General features: G+C 38.3%; 1 protein-coding gene across 1 annotated transcript in view; it reads right to left on the reverse strand.

Annotated features, from left to right (window-relative positions):
• LOC122789363 (tyrosine-protein phosphatase non-receptor type 13-like) overlaps positions 1-27208 on the reverse strand; it is a 2815362-nt gene that overhangs the window by 1497043 nt on the left and 1291111 nt on the right. The window contains exon 22 of the mRNA XM_044056752.1: positions 16717-16810. Within this exon, the coding sequence (XP_043912687.1) occupies positions 16717-16810 (94 nt within the window). The remainder of the gene's footprint in view (positions 1-16716; positions 16811-27208) is intronic.

Raw genomic sequence — 27208 nt, forward strand, 5'->3', positions numbered from 1 at the left:
AATGTATTAAGTCCCACATGGCTTTATCTTCATGTAGTCTATATTTAGAAATTAAATCTTGTTCTGGTTATTTTTAATCTTCTGTCTGGGAAAGCTACATTTCAAGCAAAAGATGGACATTTGAATTGGCAACAATTTGGTAAGATTCATATGAAAGAATTCCTTTTAACACTGTACCCATTTCACTCTTCTATGCAAGGCTTACATTACTCCAACAAAATTATCATACTTCCTAATGAGAAAGATATTTGTAGAGGTTGCAACTAACTAGTGACAGATATACTCACTGCCAATAAATTTACAGGATATGTCACACTTTTGTGAAACTGTACAAGTAGAGCTTTAATGCAATATGTAAGACAATTTAACAAATCTTAGCTGGGAATAAGTTATTCTTGATGTGTTTGGTAAGGAATCATTGATGGGGAAATCACCTTTAAGTGATATCACAACAAGCATTAACTGTCTTCTAAATGTAAACTAGTATATGTTTCTACATTCACTAAAGGTGTGCAACTACTTTAAAATATAACTCTAAATCCAAACAAAACATTATTTTTTGCAAATTGCTTTATTTTGTGCATGATTATGCCTAGTTTAAAAGTGAATGCATCATATTATTTCCATGATTTTGTTTATTAATTGTTGTTATTCTTGCTGTTTAATATATTATTGTGTTCTATATATCCTATAAAAATTATTTTAAAAAATGTAAGGTTGTTGTGTAGTACAATAAAAAATGAGACATACAAAGTGTTTTCAGACAGCAAAGAAAGTTGTACTGAAAAACCTTTACATAGGATTCAGACAATTCAAACACAAAACCTGTAAATTTTTAAAACTTTTTACTAATTTTTCGAATAGATCTGGTGCCTGTTGACTCTCTGTCCTAGTACTATTAATTGTTCTTTCTGCCGAAGTGAGATAAGAATGAATTATTCTGCAGCTATCAATAAGGCAGCCATCACCACGTTTTCTGATGTAAGCTAATCCTTTCATTTAATAAATTATATACTCCCAGGAAGGCCTGCTATGATCTGCATGTGTGTGCGTGTGCATGCATGCATATGTGTGCATGTGTTTATGTGTTTGTGTACACATGTATTAGTGCATCAGCATGCACAGCAGCCTTATGTGCAAATGTGAGTTTGTGGGTGCACATGCAGGTGCATGTGTGTTTGTGCATGCATGCATTTGTGTGCATGTGTTTATGTGTTTGTGTGCACATGTATTAGTGCGTGTGTGTGTGTGTTCCTCCATACATGTACAATGATGGCTATAGCATATGCACACTTCATGGTAAAGACAAGTGCATGTCCATGATCCATACATTGCTTGTTTGGGTTCCTATTAAATGATCGAAGACGCATTCTTCTGAATGCGTCTTGATCAAACTTGAAAGCACGAAAAGGCAAAATAGCAAAAAGGGATATAAGCAAATTTTTTCCCTGGGAAAGAAATCGCTTGGCCTCTTCCGTTACTTTGCCATTTTCATGACTGTAGTGCGATCTTGGGAGTTGGTATGTTTAAGTAGGGGGGTGGGGGTGCGGGGAGCAAAGCCCCCCACTTTATGTAATGTTTTAAATTTTTTTTTTTTTTTTTGTGGAACAGTGATTTTTTTTTCCCCCTTGGAAAAAAAATAGATGTTCTAAGCGTTCGAGATTGTAAGCTTTCGCTTACATGGGTTCGATAAATCAGTGTTCGCTTTTTAAGCGTTCAATGATTTAACATAGACCCACTTGTTTTGGAATCGGTCCTCCAGTAGCTGTTATTAATGTACTGGACCATAACACATCTCTCACCCCACAACTGGTGAGCCATTGTCTTGGCCTCCAGTCTCACCTTTGTCGCATGATTCCAGAATTGATTATTGATCTTCGCTGTGCATAAACACAGTCTGGTCTTTATCCATCTGTGTCACAGAACTGGAACTGGTTGTCAGTTTTAACGTTACTACTGCTTCTGAAGTAAGTAGAATGGGTATGTGTATCTAATGAACTTCCCACACTTACCCTTCTCAGGTTCACTATTTTCACTTTTCATTTATTCATTTGTTTGAGATCAGTGCACTATCCGGTAAAAAATGGACCATTTGCAGGCACAGTCCGGGTAAACAGGATTACATGAAAAATTAATAAAACATATTTTGAGATTTAATGATATGCTAAAAAATATGGTATGCACGCATTTGGTCGGCCAGTAGATGGCCAATCGGAAAATGTTCGAACACATGTCTGCGAGTTTGCATAAATGCGCAGAAAGTAAGCGAAATGCAAAATGCCCCCCCCCCCCTTGTGACCCATTGTAGTGCTTGTTTAGGCAGTAGAGACTGGTCGGAATTGTCGAATTCTGTGTTTTGTTCAACATTCCGACCATTTGCCACAGGGAGATTCGATGTTGCAGGTCAGTGTTGTACCTGATCGACGGACGGTTGTTCGATGAAATGCATGTATTCCAAAAAAATATACATATTTACAGATGCAAGAATATGTTACAACATTAAGTTCAGGAAGCAGTTTGCAATGTCAAAACATGGTTGGAAAAATGGAATTATGCTTAGCAGAGCATTTTATCATAGGAAGTTACTAGGCTATTGGCCCTGAGCCCCTTACAAGCCTAGCCAATAATTTAGTCCATGTTCCAACAAGTCAGCACCCTGTGCCACTGTCCAGCAGGGACACAGGTGGAATCCCAGGGGTGTATTTTCTGTTCCCCATCCAGTTATCCAGGTTGTGCTTAAAAAGGGTCAATAAGGCACTCTGCTTAATGTGGAGAGGGAGTCTATTCCACAAAAGGGTGAGTTTTTAGGACACAAATCTGTCCTGCCAATAAGTCCTATTGAAGTCACAGACCAGGTTGAGGTTGTGGTGCGAGTCACTTGAGTGGAGCTTGACTTGCAGATATGCAGTAGTCTCATCAGGGCAGTGTCTGAGATTGCTTTACATGCCAGACAAAAGTCACCTCTGAGGAGTCTGTAGGAGACTGAGTAGAGGGACAGGGCCTTTAGCCTATTTGTGTAGGGTAGATATTTGAGGCCCTGGATTCTCATGATGAGGAACCACTATGGTCTCTCCAGTTGCTGCATGTACTTTGTGAGGTACATGCCAAAAGGGGCATTGTACTCAATAATGGGTCTTATAATGGAAGAATGCAGGGATGTTATGACCACCTTGTCCCTGGATGAGATACCCTTACAAATGAGGTAGGCCATGTTGAAAGCTTTCCGTACAATGGAGGCAATATGGTGGTCAAAAGTCAGTTTGACTGATTGCGTGCTTAGGACCTTATTATCAATGTGATAATTGGTGGGGACATCACTATCCCCAAAGGGGATGATGATGCATTTTTGGTATTCAGTTTGAGGTCATATTTTTGACACCAGTCATTTGTTTGGGCAAGACCCTCTTGGAGGATGTCCACATCACTAGGGTGAACTGATAAAGGCACCCAGCTTGCAGTCATCTGCAAACTAGGTCAGCCATATCCTACTGGTTTTGGCCCGCATCTCAGAAAAGTATGTCCCAAACAGCAGAGGCCCCAAGACTGATCCCTGGCATACACTGCTTGTTAGAGGTCTACTGCTTGAGATGGCTTCCCCTATTTTGACAAGGTGGGACAAGATGTAGCCATAACAACTGAGATGGCTTAAGCTACAAGGATAGCAGCATATCATTATATAGAGAAATATGACATTAGAAGAGGTGATTGTGAACAGTTGTAGTAAATGATACCATAGGGAGAAGACACAGCAATAGTGACGGAGGCATGCAGAGGGAAGATGAGCAGAAAAGAGAGAGGTACATGTACAATGACAGATGTGAAAAGAAGGGAGACAAAAGGAATGAGAGGCAGTAAGTAAGGGGATGACAAGATAAGGAAGGATAAAACTGGGTTAAAGGCGTGTGAGAGAGCTGCAAGATTTGTGTAATGTGACCTGTATTAGTGCAACTGCACTTTGGGTGAAGAGCTGTTCCTTGATCTGTTGTCTGTAGAATGAGTAATTTTGGACATCTGTGATTGAGAAAAGAATACAGTCCCATAGTTTAGTACCAAGATGGATAATGCATGGTTAATGCAATGAAGTTTACTTTTTGGAGCTACTGGGGTGTGCTGAGATTGAGAGATGCCCATAAGATTATATGTGAGGGTTTTGATGAAAAGTTTCTAAGTGAGAGGGGAAGATGTCTCAGCAGAAAGGGCTTTGTGAATTAGTGACACCAGTAGCAGGATGAGTCGCAAATGTACTGGGAGCCATTTAGCTTTGATGAGAGTTAGGCAGCGATGTTCAATAATACGGGAGTTAGTAATGAACAGACACATTTTACTGGAGATGGTCTGCAAGGTGGTGGCATTTTTTCTTTGAAGCCACAACTATTATGGGTAGTGCATATTCAAGTTGAGATTAGAGTATTCCTTTGCCTAAGGCAGCTTTGGCTGGCTTGGAAGGAAGAGGTGATAGCTTGTTTGCTGGTGTTTTGAATGTATAGTTGAAAGTTAAGAGATAGGTCTAGCCATATACCAAGGTATTTGAAGGATGTGGTAGTTTCTATGGTAGTATTGTTAACATCTTTAATATCAAGGAAGATGGATACTTTGGTTATGTTTTGGTTGGTTCCAAATAGTATTGCTTTTGTTCTCCAGGGATTCAGTATACATTTCTGACCTATTAGCCACTGGTTGAGAGACTGGAGGTAATCTTGGAGCAGTGTTTGTATAACAGAGTGGGATTTGTTTGACCTGTAGATGACTATGTCATCTGTATAAAGAATTAGAGATATCTGAGGGTGATCAGATGGGAGTATTGTTGATAAATATGGAAAATAGCAGAGGAGCTAAAGTGGAACCCTGGGGGACTCCTTTCATAAGAGGAGCTGCTTCACAGGCTGTGCTGCCTAATTTCAGCTTGAAGGATCTACTGGTGAAAAAACCTACAAACCAAAGTTTTGCATAGTCAATAATGCCTACTTCAGTTAGTTTGTCAAATAGTAAATTATGGTCAATTAGATCAAAGGCTTTTTGGAGGTCAGTTAAGACAGTTCCTGTCAGGTTTTCTGTGTCCATATTAGATAGGATGTCATCTGTGAGGGAGGAGAGAGCTGTTATGGTACTTCATCCAGAGCAGAAGCCATGTTACTTCCTGAACAGAAGATGGTATTAATGTAAATAAGCAGTAATTTAGTTGTGAATAATTTTTTCTAGAACTTTACCTAATGTTGTGAAGTATTGAGATAGAACAATATTGCGATTCGGAAATTGGCTCAGGTAGATTTGGCTGTCGGACGCATAATCTTATTAGTTACACAGAGGTTGTATATGTGAGTGTGAAGATGTGAGATGAAGTCTTTACAAAGGAGGCTGAACCAAGGGGATAGGTTATCTGAGCCTGGGGGCATATCTACTTGTATTTGGTCCATTTGTATTTCTGTCTCTTTGCTTTAAATCTTAAGTGGAATAGTGGAATGTAAATGGGGGGAAATGGTGGCTCTGGGGATGGTAAGTTTGTGTTGTTGCCGTCAGTGTGAGACAGGTTGCTGAACTCATTGAGGAAGTCAGTGTATGAAAGTTTGTGGTGGTGTTAGAGGGGTTCAGGAGAGTGAAGTTGTGTTGAGTTTTTCGACTAATCAAAAGGTTGATTCCTATCCAGAACCTTTTGGTTTTGGCCAAAAGTGAGATTTATTTGCTTTGGTATTAACTGCTTTGTGTCTGTAAATGGACTGCTTGGCTAGGTTGAGTAGCGACATATATTTGGCTAGGGAATCTGTAGAGGGGTTGCCTTTCCAATTGTGCCATGCTTCATCACATAATTTGAGGAGATACTGACCTAAATTAATACACATTAAAACATCTAAAACACGTTTCACTTACATTCAGACTGGTGATTTCTGGCCCTACATATGCATCAAATTGTTAATGAAGTACATGGGCTGGGCTGATACTAGCTGATCTTTTCCAGTCACGATCTGAACATATAGATGTACAATATACAATCTGAACTTTAATACACCTATACATAACTGTATATCACGCATGCAGTCACGAAGAGTTAGAAACCTAGTGATGCTGCCTTCTTCTACCACCCTTCCAGTAAAAGCAGACTTAACAATGGAATTATCTGGCACTGGTCAGAAGTAACTCAGTATCATCAAGGCAAGCTGAAGAGTGATAAACAGTGCATAGCAGCTCATATGAAAGGCTGTCTACATGCAAACCTCAGTAGTGAGCTTCTGCCAAAGTGCAGGGCCTGATAACATAACATCTTATGTTCTTCCCTCCTTCATCACCATGATGTTGAATGCAAACATTTTAATTAATTTCCAAACTCTAAAATGAATTCTATTCATTTCTGTCTTTAAATGGCTTAGAGCTGTTAATGTCCTCCTGGACTTCATTGTCAGTTGTTCTTCTTTCGGCTTTTCCTGGTTAGGGGTCGCCACAGCGGAGCTCCAGTCCGTTAATGATTGGCAGTAGATTTTTGCGGTGCCGAGGTGCCAGCTTGATGCCCAACCTTCAACGAAGGCATTCCCTACGCATGTCTTTCGAATGCCACTCGACCGTGGGGAGGACATGCAGACTCCACACAAAAGGTGCTCCAGCCGAGAATCGAACGGGAGAACCTCTTGCTGTGAGGCGATAACGCTACTGCTGCACCACCCTGGACGTCATTGTCAGCAAACTTATTTATTAGCCATACATGTTCTTTAGAAAATGATGTCTAAAGACACACACACACACATACACCAAGAAGTTCAGACTGGCAGTAGAGAAGTGGGAGAGACATGTCTGGCATGACAATATGATATATGATTAATTTATTCAGATGCCTAGCAAATAGGTTAGAGGATTATGACTGTACATTCAGGAAATTGTAAACTTAATGCTTACATATCAGGAATTTACACTGGTGTGACAAGTGATCTTTCTGCATGCAGCAAAGTGCAGTTCTTTTTATATATTTGTAGTTAAATACTATGCAGAAAACACAAGTTGTAAAAATTAATGCCACCTAATCTACAAACGTATGCATTGTTTCAACTTAGTACACATATTCCTACTGACAACAACCAGCCCTGTTGGTGTCTTTAAAGTGAAGAGACTTTTATATTTAGTGGTTTACTTTGTTGAGTAACAAATGTTAAGGTGCCTGCTAAGCAAGGGCGCCCACAGGCAGGTGCAAGGGAGTGCACTTGCACCCCCCTGGAACCGGCTGGCCAGAAGATTAATTTTCTTTAAAAAAAAAAAAATACGTTGGCGTTCTTAGTCCTGGTCCCATAATGCATCACATCTGTGTGTGCGTTGTCGTTCGCGCTCAATTTGAAATACAAGTGGCGTTTGGTATTCACTTTGCAGGAGAATAAGTCTTCAAGTTTTGCTTGCTGATTCGCCTGTTCATGGCGAATGAGTTTTTCTTTATTCATTTAAGGAAGCATGACCAGGAGTTGGAGAGTAAGTGTTCACATTTGCTTTATTCAATCAAGTATGCGCCATTTCCAAGTTATGGCACGCATGTGTGTTAGCATGAGAAATAAGTGATTGTTTTTGACCCCGCCCGTCCTTAGTGAATTTCAACATAATCCTTTCTCTTTCTGCTGTATGGTACTGGAAGTAAAAGCGTTCCTTACACACACATTGACATGGGTGAGTTTCAACTCCATCTCATTACTACTTGGGAAGTTTTAATGGTACTGCTCACCATGGTGATTTGGGTCGTTATGCTAGCAGTCGGAAACATAAAACAGCGAAGTAAAGTTAGTGCGACTTTGGCATGAATCTCTGTTTCTCCACGCATGCATTATGTTATTTACGTGTCATATAGCTGGCTTAAATAGATGTGTGCCAACTGCATGTGTGCTGTATGTTTAAATAAAACAGAAATGCAGCAGGAACGGGGATGGTGTGTTCAAAGATTTAAATACAATTAGGAACTGTAAGTTGGTGTATCAGCTTCAGGAGTGTGATTGAATGTGAGGTCTGTTGTTAAGTCTTGGTGTGGTGTTTAGAAAATGGTGTCATTTACATGTGTTGGGTGTTTGTGCTTTATGTGGAACACTTCACAAAGTAATAAAACTTTTAAGTAAAATCTCCCATGTAGATGGTTTTGTCAAAAGGCTGATTCACTAAACTGTACACATTGTTTTTTTCTATATGAAATATCATTTTGTCTGGTAGAACTGTAGTTTCATAAAGTGAACCCTTGGTGTGTGTGTGCTTGGTTATTAAATGATAGCATTGCTTTTCTTTGAATGTACTATACGGTCATTTGGTTTACTAAAAGTTATGATGAAGGAGTAAATATTGTTTAATGACAAAAACGTGTCCTGGGGCACTAGCACTATGAAGGAGAAAGCAAAATGTTTTCTTCTCACCCCAACATTTCAGGCTAGTATTATGAACCCATTTTGATGGCTTCATTCTCATTGTTGTTGCAGAGTTCATTACTGATTGGGATTGGTTAAAACACACTGCTGTATGACATACTGAAGTTGCCAGGCATTTTTTTGATAACCAGAAGACAGTGTCAGTAGCCTCGTGTATGTACATGTGCACGTTTTGTAAATTTGGAGTAAGATGCACCTGCCTTACCAGTTAGATTTGAGAAAATAATGTTCCACAGAGAGGGTGGTGTGCCCCTTGATTATGTTGCTTGAAGTGATGATACAGCATTAAGTCATCACAGGAGTCCATAGTTGCTTAGGATATTCCAGTAAATGGATGGGATTAAACTGTGGGCAAGGTTGTTGCACTGGGGCTTGTTGCAATACAGTAACAGACTCTGTAGATCATTGACATTTTTTCTGTCCCTATTTATCATAAACTGAGGCCTTTCATACCTAGTTCATGTTAATATTAATGACATGTTTCAATCCTGTCTGTAAGGCGTGGTGACATTTTCACACTGACATCTAAATTTCTCCTAGTCATTATAAATACCAAATAAGATGTCCCAGAAATAGTCACAGGCGGTTGTTGCGATAGCAGTGCATATAGAATGCATATATGTATGTATGTATGTACATATGTGTGTGTATATTGTTTCTTTTTTTGTGTGTGTTTTTTCTTTTGTGTTTTTTATTCCAGGCTTTTATTAATGTCTGTAGATGATCATGATATTAAATACTAGATACCACAATTTAAATTAACTTTTGAGAAATGTGTGAATAAGTTGCTTATGTTTTGTAGGTGTAAGAAATGTGGATTTGATTGTACTTTAAGATGCACTGGATGTTAACACTATCATGTATTGTTTATGAACCATGAGCAGTCCTGCTGAACTTGCTCACCTTGCATACATTTCATCAACCACTTCTTTTTTGTAGCAATACTGTTATCAAATTGTGTTCACCCTGCATACATTTCATCACCACTTTTTTGTAGCAATATTGTTGGCAAATTTTCCAAAGCAAAATATTATAGCTTTTATTTTGTTTGTGCAGTTTGTTTTCATCCTGCCCTTCCCAGCAAACATTTTTCACTTTGGCTATATTGGGATCCTTTGCCCACTATAGACTATGAACTCTTTTGCAGCATTCATTTTATTTATAGTCTGCTTTACTCTTTAAGTCCAAAAAAGTGCCTGGACACGCTGTTAAGAGATCCACAGAAGTTTATTTCACAGATTTTAAAAATGATAACCACGCTGCAACCTAGTCTCCGAGACTGCAAGACCATAAAAGAATATCTACAAACTTTGCTAGGGGGACAGTTTTAGAGCCCCCAGCCGAGACAATAGGTCTGAGGGGTGGGTTTGCCATGTCTTTATGGATTTTCGGTATTCCGAATATAGTGGCTACCCTAGGTTTCTTAACTTCCAAGTATTTAAGAGTTTTTTCATCTATTATATTTTCTACCATTAAATCTTGTAGAATAGAATCAACCCTATGGTATGCTACATTAATTTCGTTTAATGATACCCCTGTGTATTTCGTTTCGTCCCTTAGGATAGTATTCATCTTTCCTTCGTACAAAATTTTGTCCATAATGACTATCCCCCCACCCTTATCTGGTTTCATAACCCTCAAGGATGTATTCCTACTTTTATGGTCTTGCAGTCTCGGAGACTAGGTTGCAGCGTGGTTATCATTTTTAAAATCTGTGAAATAAACTTCTGTGGATCTCTTAACAGCGTGTCCAGGCACTTTTTTGGACTTAACAGTTTTTCTACGAGTGCTGTGATCGTTTTAGCAGTTCCTGCTTTACTCTTTACTTGGCTTCTTTCTTTCCCCATGGCTATGACTTCTTCCATTGAGAAGTGAAGCTGCAGTGAAAGGTAATTTTTCAAGTATCGCACTCTTTTTGCCTATGTTTCTTTAGTGATGGTAAATTCCTATTGGCTATAATACTAAACAGTCAGAGAAATGCCTTTTATTTTTGCCATTTTCTAGTTGTGAGAACAGTCCATTTGGTGGCATAAAAGGTATTATCCATATTTCCTTTTACGCTTGTTGTCATTCTCTGTCTGTAAAATGGCATCACTGGTGTACTGTGACTTGTTGCTTGCAACCCATTGACACATCCTGTTCAAGGGAATCAAACTTTTTTTACAAGACACTTGGGTCATGCCCTGTCAAGCCACAGTGTGTGGCTTATAGAATTTGTTCTTAAATGTGGGTCATCACTGTCACAACTGGAGGTCTGGTTGCTACACTAGTGGGGTCAACAGGTTCAATAGCATTATTAAAAGGTGAACAACTGTTTAAAGTGCTCTATTAAATTTAATAAAGAACCAGGTGTGTGTAGAAATGCTTTTTATTTAAAATAGTTAAAGAAATTGGGATGTGTGCGATAACTGTTATGTAACAAGCTGGGAAGGTGTGAAAAAATTCTGATGTGGTGATCTCCTGTTTTATGGCATACATCATACGTGTACTCCTCTTCCATTTATTTCGACTGGGGTTCTACAGTGTCATTGCTGCAGCCACATGATCATTGAAAATAAAACTGGTCATCCCTTACTTTTGGGGTGTATCATGAACTCCACTGTTCATCATGAGATATATGCACCGAATCATACATTATGGCTAAGGTATGGCTTTGGTCGTCCTCCATCTGTACACTGCTTGGGTTAAGTTACCATTACTAACATTTGAATTTTTCAAGATACATTATTAAACTCATGTTAAGCTGATTTGTTGTTTGAGTCCAGCACATTCTCTGCAGTAGAATGCTAGCTATTTTTATTTAAAGCAGAGTCTCCAGGTTCATTTAAGCTGGTTAGTGGTTCATTCCTGTTGTTTACTCTCCTACAGGCCTCCCAAAATTTTGAAGAAAGGTGCTCTGCATTCAGTATGTTACAGAGGCCTTCACTGTCTACTTTTTTGGAGGTTGTTGAAAAGGCAAGATTGTCTGAGCTTCTGCAACAGATGTTATGTCTTCAGTTTGCAACAGTTAACCTTAGCAAACACTACTTATTCCTAGGTGTGATCGGGAACTGGAAGCTGCATCTCTTTTAGGCAGTCTTTCACATCTTTTCTTATTTTCCACAGCTGCTGCTTTAAGAAAGCTGTTTATATTAATGAATTTTTTGTAAGTCTAGTTTTCATTCTATAACGATAAATTATAATATCCAATGTATCATTATTTAATTACTTCAATCCTCAGCTATTTGCCAGAAAAAGTACAGATTTTAGGAGGAACACACAAAAATATGAGGCAAAAATCTTTACAGTTGAGAGGTATGATGGTGCTTACTGCAGTATTAAGTTTTCCTTGCATAAACATGTACAAAAGCAAAAATCAACTAGTTTTATGTAATTATTTTTTGTTGTTGTCCAGGTTACCATGATGCACATGTTTATCATTGGTGTACCTGAAACAAATCAGAAAATGTTTTTTTTTTAATCCCATACCTGACACTTTTTTTTTTCTTTTGTTCAGTATCATCATAGAAGCTCTCCAACATATTGACTACAAAGGTAGTAGTAGCCCATCGGATTCTTTAAGTTGTTTTACAACTTCAAAGCCAATGCATCAGACAAGAAGCGAGCATTCAGATATAGTAGCAATATGATATAGTTCATTACTGACGGCAATTCATTTTCAGAATTCTTCACATTGTAGGTTTTGCATCATTTTAGGATGCAGATAAAATAAGTTGAACTAAGCAGCGTTACTGGTGGAAAAGCCAGACGTCAGTGAAGAAACTAATGAGTCAAGATAGGGAATATAAATACTTGTTCTGTAATAACTCTCAAAATCCACACCTACTGTGTTTGCTCGGTGTGTCAATTGCAAATCTTTGGCAACACTAACTCAATACCAAGTTTAGTTGCCAGTGATCTTGTCTTACTGAGAATGCCATTCCTAAAGAGCTCTTCAGCATGGTTGCGGTGCTCCTTGAATATTTAAATGAGTCTGTTGATGTGCTGTTGAACCTTTACTATACAAGTTGAACAGACTGAAACATCTGAGCAACAGGCTCAAGAACTGCTGAGTAATTTGCAATAATGAATTGAGAAATCAGAAACGTGCATGAAGAGCAAGCACTGAGTAACATAAGTGCATTTTGTCTGGTTTCACCAGCAGTGCTCTTCTGAAGATCAGCCAGGTAGTTAAATATTTTCTCAAAGTTCTGACTAAACACATGAATGGATTTATATTACTCGGTCCATCATGTCTCACACAAAAGAGATATATTTGGTAGCAATGCTCATCATTTTGGACTGTCACGGAAAAAAGTAATAATTTTCTTGATAACACCAACAGCACTACATATTTCAGGAACATCATTCAGATCATTGACTACAAGGTTTAGTCTGTGAGATGCACAGTGGATAAAGGCTGCTTTTGGATATTTTTCACAAATCTTTGCCTGAACACCATTCTGGATGCTTGCCATTATGGAGCAGCCATCATAGCCTTGTCCGAGTAATTTTTCCAGGTCTAGACCGTACTTTATGCATTCACTGACAATGACATTTGATACAGAGTGCATCTCTCACAACAATGGGAACAAAAACTGTAAACTCTTCTTGAATACAATCAACAAACCGAATGTCCAATGACAACTGCTCAATGTCGGAGATATCTGCAGTTTCATCTGCCAATACACTATATCCAACTGCCCTGTTCGCTGCACAGTCTCCTTTCAAAGTATGTGTTTGTATTCTGCCGACTGCCAACAGCTCATTTTGCACCCTATGGGATGTGTACCAAGCATTTCCTGCAGCTGTTTCACTGTGCTGTTTCAGTATTGTCACCAGCTTCAATACAAAAATCTAACAAGTAACACAAATTTCCACCAGAGCCTTCTTTTCCACAGAGAAGAACATCAAGGGTTGCACAGTAAATAATGGTAGATACAATTGGTTCCAATTTATTTTGGTTCTCTGCAATTTGTTTTGCTACTGCTGCATCTAGCTGTGGAATAACAGCTGTTTCTGGCTTCTGTCGTGTTTGTGTATGAGAAAAATTGGAAGCATCTTCAGTAGAACCTTTGTGCCATGATGACTGCATGTGATTTCTTGCAAGACTCATTGAAGGCATTATATTTTGTGCACACACTAGTGATAAAGCTGCCTTGCAACCCACGGTGAAGTGACTGAGGAAATAATACACAAGTTAAGCAGAGTGGGCCTTTCAAGAGAGGAGAATATGCAAGCCACGGAGATTACTGAGACAACCAACTATATCTGAATATAGTTGGTTAATAAATAATGACATGCATTTCAGTTTCAGACTTCATATCATTCAGAAAATTCATTTTGACACAAATCCTTTTATTCTCACAACTTTCTAATGTGTCCCTAGTTGTGGGCCTTTATCACTAACATTATAACAGGCTTTGTCCAGATTTCTTGTGTTAACAGATTGAGAGGTATGGTGTGTATGTGTGTCTGTATGTATGTATAAGAAGGAGGAAGCATACCCCTCAGCTGTCCAGGTTTTTGGAGAATGTCCAGATTTTTGTCCCATATTCCTCCTAAAAAGCATTGAAGTTGCTAAATAATGACAGACCTTTGAGTTTTAGATGTCATATCCTTTAGAAAAATGCATACTAACATAAATCCTGTTATTCTAGCAATGTTCTAAGTTCATGAGAGCAATATTTATAATCTGCTCCTATTTATTTTAGGCTTTGTCCAGATTTCTTGCACTTAGAGGTTGAGGTGTGTGTTAGAGAGAGTGAAATGTCCTAGGGTTAGCAGGTGGAATTTATTTTCAAGTGCATTTTCAAGGAATTGTGAGCTTCCAGGGAAGAGAATTTTACTGCTGCTCATGCTAAGCCTGCTTAAAATGTGCAACTGTTTTGTTTAGCAAATGGTATCACTATTGTGGTATAGAATTTTTAAAGCAGCACAGCAGGTAGCATACTTGCATCTTGATACAGAGGGCTATAGGTTCTACTCCCACAACATGTAGATTTGTATTTTAAGGGGGTGTATGTCCTCCTTTGGATGAGATGCCCAATAACTATTTTTCAGCTTGCCATCCATTCCCTATTACAATATACCAGCTTACCATTTTTTTAATATAACATAGGCAATTTATTCTTCAAGGGCAGCAGGCACTGAATTTGTAGATGAAACACTGAAATATAAAGTTTTCTAGCAACAACCTCTTCACTAGTTTCAGATCTCTTTAATGTGGAATTATTCAGATGAGTTTTACTTTTGCAAAGATTCTGCATATTGACTGATACTGGTGGATTGTATGACAGAAGTTTGAGTAGAGTGGCCCTTTATGGTTGAAATGTTCTGAATTGGGCAGGTTGTCATTATTGGTTCATATGATTTGTTTCATTGCTTAAAGGAAAAATGTTCAGAACTATAAATTTAAAACACACTCTAACAAGTGGTGCTGTATTATACAAGGAATATAATTCAATTATTATATAGTATAGTTAATACAGTCAGGAAGGTGAATCAAATAACTTTTGCATGGTTCTAAAAATGTGTGCAAGGAGCCTATGATTTGAAAACAGCCCAAAAGTAAACTTACCCTGCCACTGGCCAGATGCATTTTCTTTGAATGAGGGTTTCAATGTTGTTTCGGTGAATGTGGGCTTCAAAGGTAGAGAAGTTTTAATGCTAAGCCTCTTTTCATTGTAAGACTATTGCTTTGTTTAGGTTTAGTAAATGTCTATCAGTGTTTGTGCTATAAAATTTTAAATAAAAGTTGTAAATGAAATCCAAATATCTGTAATCATTGTAGAAGTAAAGCATAAAACAGTATGCACACTGAGAGATTTGAACAGTGTCTATGACAAATGGGGAAAAATAGCCAAGTAATGGGACACTGGAATGGCTGCGTGGGTGGAGGTAGGGCTGTGTGGGTGCGGGCAGCAGAGGGGTGGGGCTGTGTGGATGGGGCTTGGGTTTGCACCCCCCTGCAAAAAATCCTGTGGGCTCCCTTGCTGCTAAGTGTATTAAAATTAACACCTGGCATCCTGTATCCACCATATTGCTAAGTCTCTAGCATTTTCTTTATAAAATGAAGGTACAATAAAAAAATCAATTTCAGCAAAAGCAGATACAAGAAGTCCAATGACTTGCTTGATGCTTTTTTTCCTTACTGTCCAACTGCCTAACATCACTCAGAAATCAGCCTTTACATTTAAATGGATGTTTGAGGTTAGACTGGGAAAATTCTGCTTAGGATAATATTAGTCTTGAAACCGTTTTATATTCCCAGTGACAAAATGACATGAAATGCCTTGGCATGTCTTGAAAAAAAAACATTTCACACACTAGTGAATAAAATCTATAAAACCTTAAAGACCTTAGTAATGATGTTAGGGAGAATAATGGAGGAATAACTGTAATGGCAATTTCATGTTAATATTTTAGCCTACACAGAAAATAAAAAAAATCATGCTGTACTGTAATACCTAATCATTTTTATTCACCTTTCCTACACTGAACCTATATATTTTCACTCTAATTTATTTATTTATTATTATTTATTTTTATTTTACATTTGTTGACCGGGCTAGTCTAACTGGATACATGTCCATTTTCAGTAGAGGCCCGGGGAGATAAGCTCCTAGGTAGGACAATGAAATTAACACAATAACAACTAACGAAACATGAGACAAATAAGACTATTAACAGTACCTATTACAGGTTATCACAGTAATATTTATAGTGCAGAATACAGGCATAACAAAGGAATGCTAATACAATCAAGGTATGCTAGAGATAGTTAGTAAAATAGTTTAATAAAGAGGAGTTGCTGTAAGTGAGTAGACGGGGTAGGAAGAGAAAAGTATTTAGAGACACATATAGACTAGTCAGGTTTGGAGCATGGGCATAACCAGTGAGTTTTGAGGAACACGTTCAATTTGTTTTTGAAACAGGATAGTTAGGGAAGTGTGGAAAGTTCATTTGGGAGGAGATTCCAGGCTTTTCCAACTATATTAGAAAAAAGGGAGTCACCAGCCTTGTTATTTGTTTTAGTAGTATGTACTAGAAGTTTCTGAGAAGACCTTAAGGATTCCAGGTTTTTATACGGAGTGATTAGTGTGGAAAGAATAGGCATTTTGGACGGTTTGTAAAGAGTGTTGTGGGCTACAGTTAGTTGTTGGAATTTAATTAGATTTTGAAGTTCGAGCCATCCTAGCTGCTTTAAATTAAGGCAGTGATGGGTTATAAATGGGCTGCCTGTTACAAATCTTGCAATGTTATTGTAGGACATTTCAAATAATTATTTTCTTATCCAGCTGAAAATAGTTCAATGTACAGAAGGAAGCAGAATAGGATAGAGCCAGAATAATTTCACTACCTTTTGTAACTCTCCCATCATGGTCAGCTGCTCCGCCAGGAACCACAGTCTTCACATATATTGCACCATCACGAACACTGGTGTTCACACCTCCCTGAAAATATGGTCATGATCACAGTTATTCATTTAAATGACAAAGGATGAACATTTCTTTCAACATACTGAATCTGACAATAAATGAAGTCCATGCACATAACCAAAGGCACACAACAGCCAAAAAGCACAGCCTTTGCTACTGGGACTAGCTGTGAATGTTTATCATGCAAATACACTACAATTTTTTTTTTTTGTATAGCTAGGCAACATTCACTTATTGAACCCAAGTTGTAACATCTTACAGCACCGTGTGATGTGCAATATGCTTACATAAAATTCTGCACTTATAATGAAGTTTACATTGCATATTTAAGCATTAATAATGTATGGATATTTCTAAATTATGTTTTATGTTTTACTTATTCAGTGTCACACATTGGACATGAATTGTACAGGTAATCTTTGTGACTTGTCTTAATGGCAGTGTTTTTTTTTTTAATTCTTAAGTGCATTTCTTACTTGTTAGCGTCTTTGCTACTATTGTCTTTCATGGCTGAAAGGGTTCCTAGATCAGTTCACGTACCCAGGTAATAATGTATAAATAAATAAAAATCAACGTACGTTTTGCTTCCTCTTATATGGCGCTCGTTGGTTAGTAATAACCCCCTTTATTCACAATGATTTCTTTGAAAGCTCCTGTGCTCTGCAACACATCAAACTATTCTTGAAATTGCTTACATTACTAATGTTCTGCAACAGTTTATTCCATTTTTCCAATACTACTTTGATGCAATGCAAATATGACCTCCTTTCTAACACTACTAACATAAAAAGCAGTTACTGACTGCGACCCCACTACAGTTCATGTAAGCCATGACAACAAACTTTATACAGATCATGTAAAATCATGACAACAGACTTTATACAGATCATGTAAGCCATGACAACAAACTTTATAACTGATAAGTTATCTGAAAGATTCTCCTTATGCTCATCTCTCCCTTTTCAATGTGCTTTGTATTACATGCTGAGATCAACAGTCTCCTTGGACTGCTTTATTCCAGACCTGTATGAACACTTTGCAGGATGTCACAGATGTGCTTCATGTGAGAGTAAGCTGGACCTGTATGAACATCTTGCAGCATGTTAAAGTTCTCCTTCAAGTAACAGTAATTTGCATCTGCATGAACATTTTGCAGGGGTCACAGTTCTTCAGGTGGCAGTAATTTTTACCAGCATGATCCTGCATGTGTCATAGCTTTGTTTCATGTAAGAGCAATTTGCACCTGTATGAACCCCTTGCAGGTATCACAGCTATGCTTCATGTGACAGTACCATTACTACCTGCTAAACTCTACAAATAATGGAATTAATAATCTGCGTGATCACAAACCATTTCTCAAGTCTAGTTGTATATCTGCCTGTACATTACAGAATGAATTAATTCAAAGTACTTCACTGTTGCATCATTTATATGACAGCAAGGACCTGAAGAGATAATTTTCTGTTTTCTGTAACATTGTTAGAAGGAAAAATGTCCGTCAAATTACTTAACACTGCATCTAAAAATTTCAGTCAGCTGTTGCTCCACAAACCTGGACAGCTCTGCTAATTATCGTATTCTATTTTCAATATATATCTAGCATTAATATGAATCACCCTTTGGTAAGTGCATCATTATTCCATCACACTCTCCATGAAAACATTTGTCCTTCACCCTTTGAAATGCCTCCACTAATATGCTAATTAAGCAGCTTCATTCTGCCTCTTTTTTTGTTTTTTCAAGCACTGCAGTTGACTACCATGCTTCTTATAGTGGAAATCAGTGCAATACAGTGGGCTCATTAAATACGTCATTCATATCTGCAGTCGACTGTGTGGCAAGAGCATGCACTACTGAGGTGCGAACACAGGAAAGGCATGAACGACGGTGAATGTTGCTTGTGTTTGCACCCTCAAGAGGCTCTGTGTGATTCCATGTGCAAAACAGCATTAAGAAGAAAAAGTCATGTGAAAGTTTAAATGGCCATTTTTTTCTTTTGAGCAAATGAAAGGGTAGAAATTGGAATATAGGAAAGTGATAAAAAAGACAGAAGCAATCAGAGAGTAGACTATAAGGTGAATATCTAAGGACTTAACAGGATGGAAATGGGGAGGTGCAGTAAATATTTTTTGTGAGTCGGGTGCCCAATTTTGTACACGTACACACACACACAGACATATCTCTTAACGGTCACCTGCAGAGTTAGGGTTAAAGCAAAAAAGCATTATAGTACAGAATTTAAATGTTGCTCATATTTACTTATTTATTGACATTTGATTATTGGGAAAGCCCAACTGGGTAGAAGCCCATTTTCAATGGAGGCCCTGGGAGAAAATCTCCAAATCATTACAAAACATTTTAAGAACAATAATTTTACAGTCTTTTTAAGTAAAACAAAAACATCTGCAGTTTAAATAATTATAACAAATCAGACATAATATAAAAACATTGGTTAAGAATCAATGCAAGTTATATAACAATCATTTAATATTTAGAGAAATTTTAGACAGTTTGTAGAGAAATTAAAGGTAAGCTAGTCTATTACAAACAGGAATTGCAACACGATGTGAGGGAAAAACAGGATTATGGTATATCTAAAGAGAAATTAAGGGAATAGAATTTGATAGAAGTAAGGAAGTAAGTGAAGAAGGGAGAGTAAGAAGGTATAAGAAATGACTAGGTACTTGTTCACATTTTCGGATATAGTTTATCCAGGTTTTGAGCAAGAACAGTGCCAGATTTTAGCTAGGAATCTTTTAGAGTCGTTCTGAAAGATGGGAGAGTGGGTACTGACATGATGGATACAGATGAGGCGTTCCAAACCTTAGCCACAATTAGAATAACCAAAATGCAATCTGGTTTTATCAGGGATGGAGTAGAATGTGCAAAACAAATTGTGACCCTCCAAATGCATTTCAAGGGAAATTGGTTAGGAAGAGGAAGGTATGATGGTTAGATTAAGTAGCAGGGGCACACAATCAAGCACAGAAGACAGGCAACACTGACAGAAGGTACTGGCACAATGAGGGAGGTGGGACACAGTGGTGATGGAGACATCAGACAAACTGAGGGTAGACAATGGTGGTTGGGAAGACTGGACAGCAAACAGAGGTAGCCACACACACAAAAGATAGGGTAACAAAGATAGGGTTGTGAAGTTGCCATCCCTGCCAGCTGTGACCAACAGGGAGCTTACTTGCCACCTTAAACTCCCTCACCACTGGGCCCTGGCTGAGACTGTGGAGCCACTGAGAAGCAGGGATATGACAATGAGACACAGGAGGTTCCCCTTGATGTTGGTCAACTGACACTGGGTCATGCAGGTGTCACCTACACTTCTATTACTAGCAGTAGGGAAAACAGGGTCAACAACCAAGCCTCTTCATCATCAGCGGGTTTTCACCAACAAACCCGCAATTTTTCCAGGACTTATACGAACAGGAACAACAAAAGGAACCAGAACAAGAAGGGGCACAATCGTCGCAAGAAATAGTTGAGGACTGTTCACAGGGTATGCCTATAGTTGTTTCCAACACTAAAATGGATTTTAAGGTTTACAATTATACGGCTTTTGCACCCGCTGATGAATTGATTGATTTATTATCAAAAGGTTTTAATTATGCATTGCCTAATAACTTGAATATCGGACGTGTGCTTTGCGACTTAAAGTTATACATGCGGAAACTGAATTTAAACATATTGTTTAAGGGATGTAATCAGATTTTGAACGATGAACGCATTCCCAGTACATATAACCCACCTCTTAACACTAACTTAGCAGTCTTTGAAAGGATATCTGAAATTCATTTGAGGGGCTTATTTAGAGAATTTACTCATAGTTCCTATAAGAGTTCACATGTCATGGACATGATTCAGTCTGTTAAGAATATGCAAATACGGGTTATGAAACCCGATAAAGGTGGGGGGGCAGTTCTCATGTACGAGGCTGACTATGATAGTAGGATGGAATCATTGTTAGCTTCTGATAGCTATTCAAGGATTTCCAGAAACGAGCTTAATCAAGCATATTCTAAAATCAAAAATACTTTAAGTGATTTATTCATTGAGGGGAGTCTTACCTTGGATTTGTACCATTATCTAAGTATGCCAGCTCCTTTGACTCCAGTAATGTTTGGGGTGCCCAAGTTACATAAGGGGATTTACGATTTACATTTTCGTCCCATCACTGATGGTCGGCAGTCAATTACCTATGCTTGTGCCAAATGGATTGATAAAAAATTAAAAGAAATTCTTAAAACTGAGCCACAAATCTGTATAGATTTGTGGCATGTTTTAAAACATTTGAATTCTATTCCTTTTGACAACAACTACAAGTTTGTTACTGCCGACGTCAGTAACTTATATACAGTAATTCCCCAAGATACTGGACTTTTATGGGTTAGAGAATTTCTTTTACTCAAGTATTACCCTGGTCCAGACATTGATTTGCTTATTAGCTTATTAGATTTAGTCTTGAGTAATAATTATTTTATGTTCAAAGATAAAACATATCTGCAGAAAATTGGAGTCGCGATGGGTTCCCCATGTGGGGGTTCCTTCGCCAATATAGTTATGGCATTCTGGGAACGCACATATTTGTTTAAGGATGCTTTATTTCAACAAATAGTAACATGGTACACGAGATATCAAGATGATATCTTTATGATCATTAATAGCAGTGGGGTACAGATCCAGGAATTAATGAAAACTATGAATGAACTGACTTCTTTTCTTGAATTTTCATTTACACTGAACAACACATCCATTAATTTTTTGGATATTTTGATTAGCAAGGATGTTTCTAGGAAATGCTTTGTAACTAGTATTTTCAGAAAGCCTTTGTACAGCAATTCCTTCCTGCACTTTTCCAGTCACCATCCCTATTTCCAAAAGCGTGGCATTGTAAAAGGACAATTGGTCCGTGCGTCACGTATGTGTTCTGAGGACTACCTGTTCGAGAAGGAGTGTCAGTTTCTTAAACAAATGTTTTTAAATAAAGATTATCCTTACAAAATGTTTAATAATTTAATGAAAGAAATTGAATATAAGAGAAGAAATGGTATGTTAGCTCCATTGTTTAATACTAACCATATGAATACACAGGTTCTTGATTCAGATAATTCAAGTTTCACTACCAATAATAGGATGGATTCCTCCAGCATTGTTAATTATAGATCAAGTTTATCAACACCATACAATGATCTTATGTTGGAGTTTAGGAATATTCTCAACATTAACTGGGAATTGATTTTACAAGATTCCCAATGTCGGGAGATTTTAGGTACAAGACCTTTAATGGTCTTTAAGAGAGCACCTTCCTTAAAGACATTATTTGAACGCCCATTTCAACAATATAAACCTAATAGGGGGATGTTCAAATGTGGTCACTGTAGTTATTGTAAACACATACAAACAGGGTCCACATTTCATATTAGAGGTGTCAACTATCATATCAATAATAGATATAATTGTTTAACTGAAGGCGTAGTTTATTTAGCAGTGTGCCAATTATGTCATGCTTTCTATTTTGGCAAGACCGAGCGCCAATTTAAGCAGCGTATATATGAACATCTATACGCTATTTCCAAGAGAAATATTGGGAACGCCCTTGCCAAACATATAATAGACAATAATAATCGCAAATTCTTATTTATGGTAGTGCAAAAAATCATTAAGGACCCTAGGGGAGGACCTTGGAATTTATTGTTAGAGGAACAAGAGCTGCTTTGGCAGCTAAAAACTAACGCGTTTGCTCCTCCAGGTCTCAATGAGACCTGTTCTATAAAATGTCTTTTGAAACTTAAGGCCCTTTTAAGATAATTTAAGATTTTTTATTTTTGGATATTAATATTTACAATCTATTTAGCATATATATGAATTGTGTAGCATTTGAATATTTAGTAGCAATGTTAAAGCAATTTTTTACATTACATGTGACACGCAAAGTATTTTTAGGTGTTGGTTTTGTTTTTCATATATATTATTTTCTGTACATGAAGTATATTAGTTCTGAAGTAGAACTTTTTTAATGATTGCCTTATACTAGTGTTCAATCGATCTTTTATTTTATATTTAAATCAATTATTCAATTGTTTAATTAACACTCTTAAGTACATAAGCTGGATGTACTTGGTTCATTAAACTGTCTGAGGAAGTGCGAGGAATATTCGCATGAAAGCGCTAACCATTAAAAGTTTTATATCTCCATTTGGTCTGCAGTTGGTACCTTCTTTTCGTTTTATTTGGTGGTTCATCTGTTTCGTGGTTTTAGTGCCAGATTTTAGCTAGGAATCTTTTAGAGTCATTCTGAAAGATGGGAGATTGGGTACAGACATGATGGATACAGATGAGGCGTTCCAAACCTTAGCCACAATTAGAATAACCAAAATGCAATCTGGTTTTATCAGGGATGGAGTAGAATGTGCAAAACAAATTGTGACCCTCCAAATGCATTTCAAGGGAAATTGGTTAGGAAGAGGAAGGTATGATGGTTAGATTAAGTAGCAGGGGCACACAATCAAGCACAGAAGACAGGCAACACTGACAGAAGGTACTGGCACAATGAGGGAGGTGGGACACAGTGGTGATGGAGACATCAGACAAACTGAGGGTAGACAATGGTGGTTGGGAAGACTGGACAGCAAACAGAGGTAGCCACACACACAAAAGATAGGGTAACAAAGATAGGGTTGTGCAGTTGCCATCCCTGCCAGCTGTGACCAACAGGGAGCTTACTTGCCACCTTAAACTCCCTCACCACTGGGCCCTGGCTGAGACTGTGGAGCCACTGAGAAGCAGGGATATGACAATGAGACACAGGAGGTTCCCCTTGATGTTGGTCAACTGACACTGGGTCATGCAGGTGTCACCTACACTTCTATTACTAGCAGTAGGGAAAACAGCCCCAACATCCCATGTAAGGCTAGCTGGTGTGGCCACTGCAATGGATTTTGCAGATGTGAAAGTGACTGTGGCAGCCTGGCCTACAGATGTTATGGGTGGTGGTGCCTCATGTTGGGGGGGGGGGGCACAGTCCTTTTCTGAGCAATTGGTGCAGGTCTAAATGCTCCTGCATGTAATTGTAAAATTAATGGAGAAAAACAAAATAAACATATGCAATACAATGGATAATGAGAGAGAGTTAGAGAGAGAAGTACAGATACAAACCGTACAGCTCATATGTATCTTTTAATTGATGATGTTACAGGTACTATAAGAACAAAGACCCACACTAAATGTCGAATGATGGCATGATATATAAGTGAGTGAGGAATCAAACCCACAGCCATCAGCCCATGCAATCTGACAGGCAAAATCTTAACATGTTGAACTACCTGCACAATCTCACTGAAGCCTAAAGTCAAACACAGTAATAATATCACACAAACCACATTGCAAGAGAAGCTGTAGGACACAAATGCGCACATACAATGAAAACAATATGGCTCAAACATATTTTTCGTTTGTAATGTAGGTTTTTTACTCAAATGTACAACAAACATGCACCCAAAATTACCAGTAATGGCATGATAGACAGAGGGGACCACTGAACTCACAGGCATCAGCACATGCAATCAAAAACAAAGCCTTAATGTGTTGATCTCCTTGTACAATCCTACTAAATTCTGCAGTCAAAAATACAAAATTTTTAAGAGGGCGAGGGAGAAAAATGTACACCAAAAATGCAGCTCATATGTATCGTTCTCTTATATTGTAGGTGTTTTACTCAAAAGCACAACAAATACCAACCCAAAATTATCAGTGATGGCACAACGCGAGCGCGCGCGCACGCACACACACACACACATACTCACACACATACACTCATAGCGACAGTCACACTTGTATCTTTGAACTATGGCACTTAGCAGAGACATGCTAGCACTGGAGATTATGTGTACTGTGGCAGTCTACAGTTCTGTTAGCTGAAGAGATTGCTAACATTTAAATCTGTACTGTATGAAGCAGGTATACTCAACCCTGGCAACCTCTAAGGTGATCTATCCTCCTCCAGAAAAGCTGCACATTCTCTGCAACAGTTTCAAGGGTGTGCAAGACATGTGGATGGTACACAAGAGAAGGCATATGTAGGTAACATAAGGGTTACTTGAAGTACATTTGTGATGATGTAACTTTAACCTCATCCTCCACCTGCCAAGGAGATTTGGACTTATTTTGCTGCATTCCGCTGTAATGGTAATGACAAGGCTCACCTGTGCACCAGATGCTAGTTACACATGTGACGTCTGCCACAGTATTCCAGGTAATAGTCTTGTACTGGAAACCTTCATACCCCTCCCCTCCTTAAAAATAGACCTTGGATGTGAGGAGGTATGAGAGTGCTCCATACACCATCTCTGTGTCCTGAATGAAGCAGTTTCTTCTTTCTCATTGGACATGGCTATGAAATGACAATTTGCAGAGAAATATGGCTGTTATCTCATGGTTATACCCACACACTGCTTTGACAAGTGACTTACAATGCAGGGAACCTCATTTTTATGACTTCGGTTCATAGAGTACTACTTAAAATTAACCTATCCTGTTAGAGTTTAGATTCATTTAATGCCTTCACAGATCCATACTGAAATATCACTGTAGTGATAATTACCAGATCAAAACATATACAGCTGGTGGGGACCCGTGCATTAGGATAAAGCATTTAGGTGCTGCCTCTGTCCTGTATAGGACAGGAGAAGGGGAACTCTGAGCTAAATTTTCTATTTCCCATCCACTGATTCAAGTTATGCTTGAATATGATCAGGGATGACCTTTGTTTTACGTTACTGGGGAGATGCACCTGGCCCTACAAACCTTTCTTTTAATGTTGCAGAAGAGATTTAAGACCCTGAATAGAGTATCTATAATACAGTTTGAATTCTGGATGTGAGGTAAGTCCATCAGTAATGGTTTTAAAGATGCCCTGTATGCTACACACAGGTCACCTCAAAAAAAGTAATATGGTTTTGAGGCAATCCATGTATGACATCTTGTTTAAATCTTCTATCTCTTTTGTAAGATATCGCTGCAGGCATTCCAGCTGTTGCATATGCCTGGAAAAATACATGATAAATGGGCATTTTACTCAATAACTAGCCTAATGAAGGCTGAGTAAAGGGGGACAATGATATCCATGGATCTAGAAACAATTCCCTTGTTTATGAGCTGCACAATATAGAATAAGTTCCTTATGACTGTGGAAGCATGCTGGTCAAAAGGTAGGTCACTGTCCACATAAGTTCCCAAATCCCGAACTACTGGGTCAACTCTTAGGGTGTAATATCAATACTGTAACTCCCCAGGGGAGTTGACTATTCAAAAGAAATTATAAAGTATTTTTGGCAATTGGCTAAAGTGTCTGGCACCAGTTTTTTGTTTGATACAAGCCTTATTGTAGGATATCCTATTCTTTTTGGGATCTGATCACTGCTCCTGGCTTGCAGTCATCTGCAAACTTGGTTAACCACGGCCTTTTGTGTATTGGTTTTACTTCTGAAAAGAAGCCAAACAGAAGTTCCAGCACCAAACCCTGGGGAGTCCAGTGATGAATGGTCTTTTTGTGGACCCATTGTCCCCTATTTTGATCTGTTGCATCCTACTTGTGAGCCAGTTGACAATCCAGTGGGTGATGAAGGGGTTTATTTTTAGTTTGTTAAGCTTTTCTACTATACCTGAGTTGGGGATTTTAGCAAAAGTCATGGCCAGGTTGAAGTAGGTGGTGTGTACCATTTTACCTTCATCCATTGCTTTAGTGACCATTTCAAAAAAGTTCATCAGGTTGAATAAGTATGACCTGACTTTGACAAATCCAAACTGAGATTGGTCCACTGTTTGGAGGTTCTCTATGTCCTTACTGAGTAATTCCATGATAATTCTTTCTGCAGCTTTGCATATAAGGCTGGTCAGACTTATGGGTCTGTAATTGCCTGGGTATATGGAATGTCCTCCCTTATGCAGGGAATGATTGCTGTTTTCCATCCATTTAGTACAAAAACTGTATGGAGGCCAAGATTGAACAGTGTTGTTAGGGGCATGGCCAGATTGTGCTCTGTGCTATTCAAGATGGATCCAGAGATATTGTCAGGACCTTCTCATGCAGTATATTTGGTTTTGATAGTGTTTTCAGGACTTGGTTGTGTGTGATTGGTAGTGGTGAGTTGGTTTCAGACATTTCATGGAGGGAGAGAAGAGTAAAGTTTGAGCTGAATTTATTAGCCAATAGGTTAGCTATATCTTCAGCTTTAGTGTAGCTAGCATTGTTTACAATCAGGTTAGCGTGGTGGTGGTGTGCTCCTGACATGACACTAAAAAAGGCCTGGTGATTGTCCCTTGCTTGGGTGACTATTATTGCCAAGCTTATTTTTGGTAGATTTAAATAAGAACTTGAGTTGCCTGTTTAATGACAAAGGTTAT

This window comes from Protopterus annectens, chromosome 14.part0 (assembly GCF_019279795.1).
Source record: "Protopterus annectens isolate FY-2018-M chromosome 14.part0, PAN1.0, whole genome shotgun sequence".
Lineage (NCBI taxonomy): Eukaryota > Metazoa > Chordata > Ceratodontiformes > Protopteridae > Protopterus > Protopterus annectens.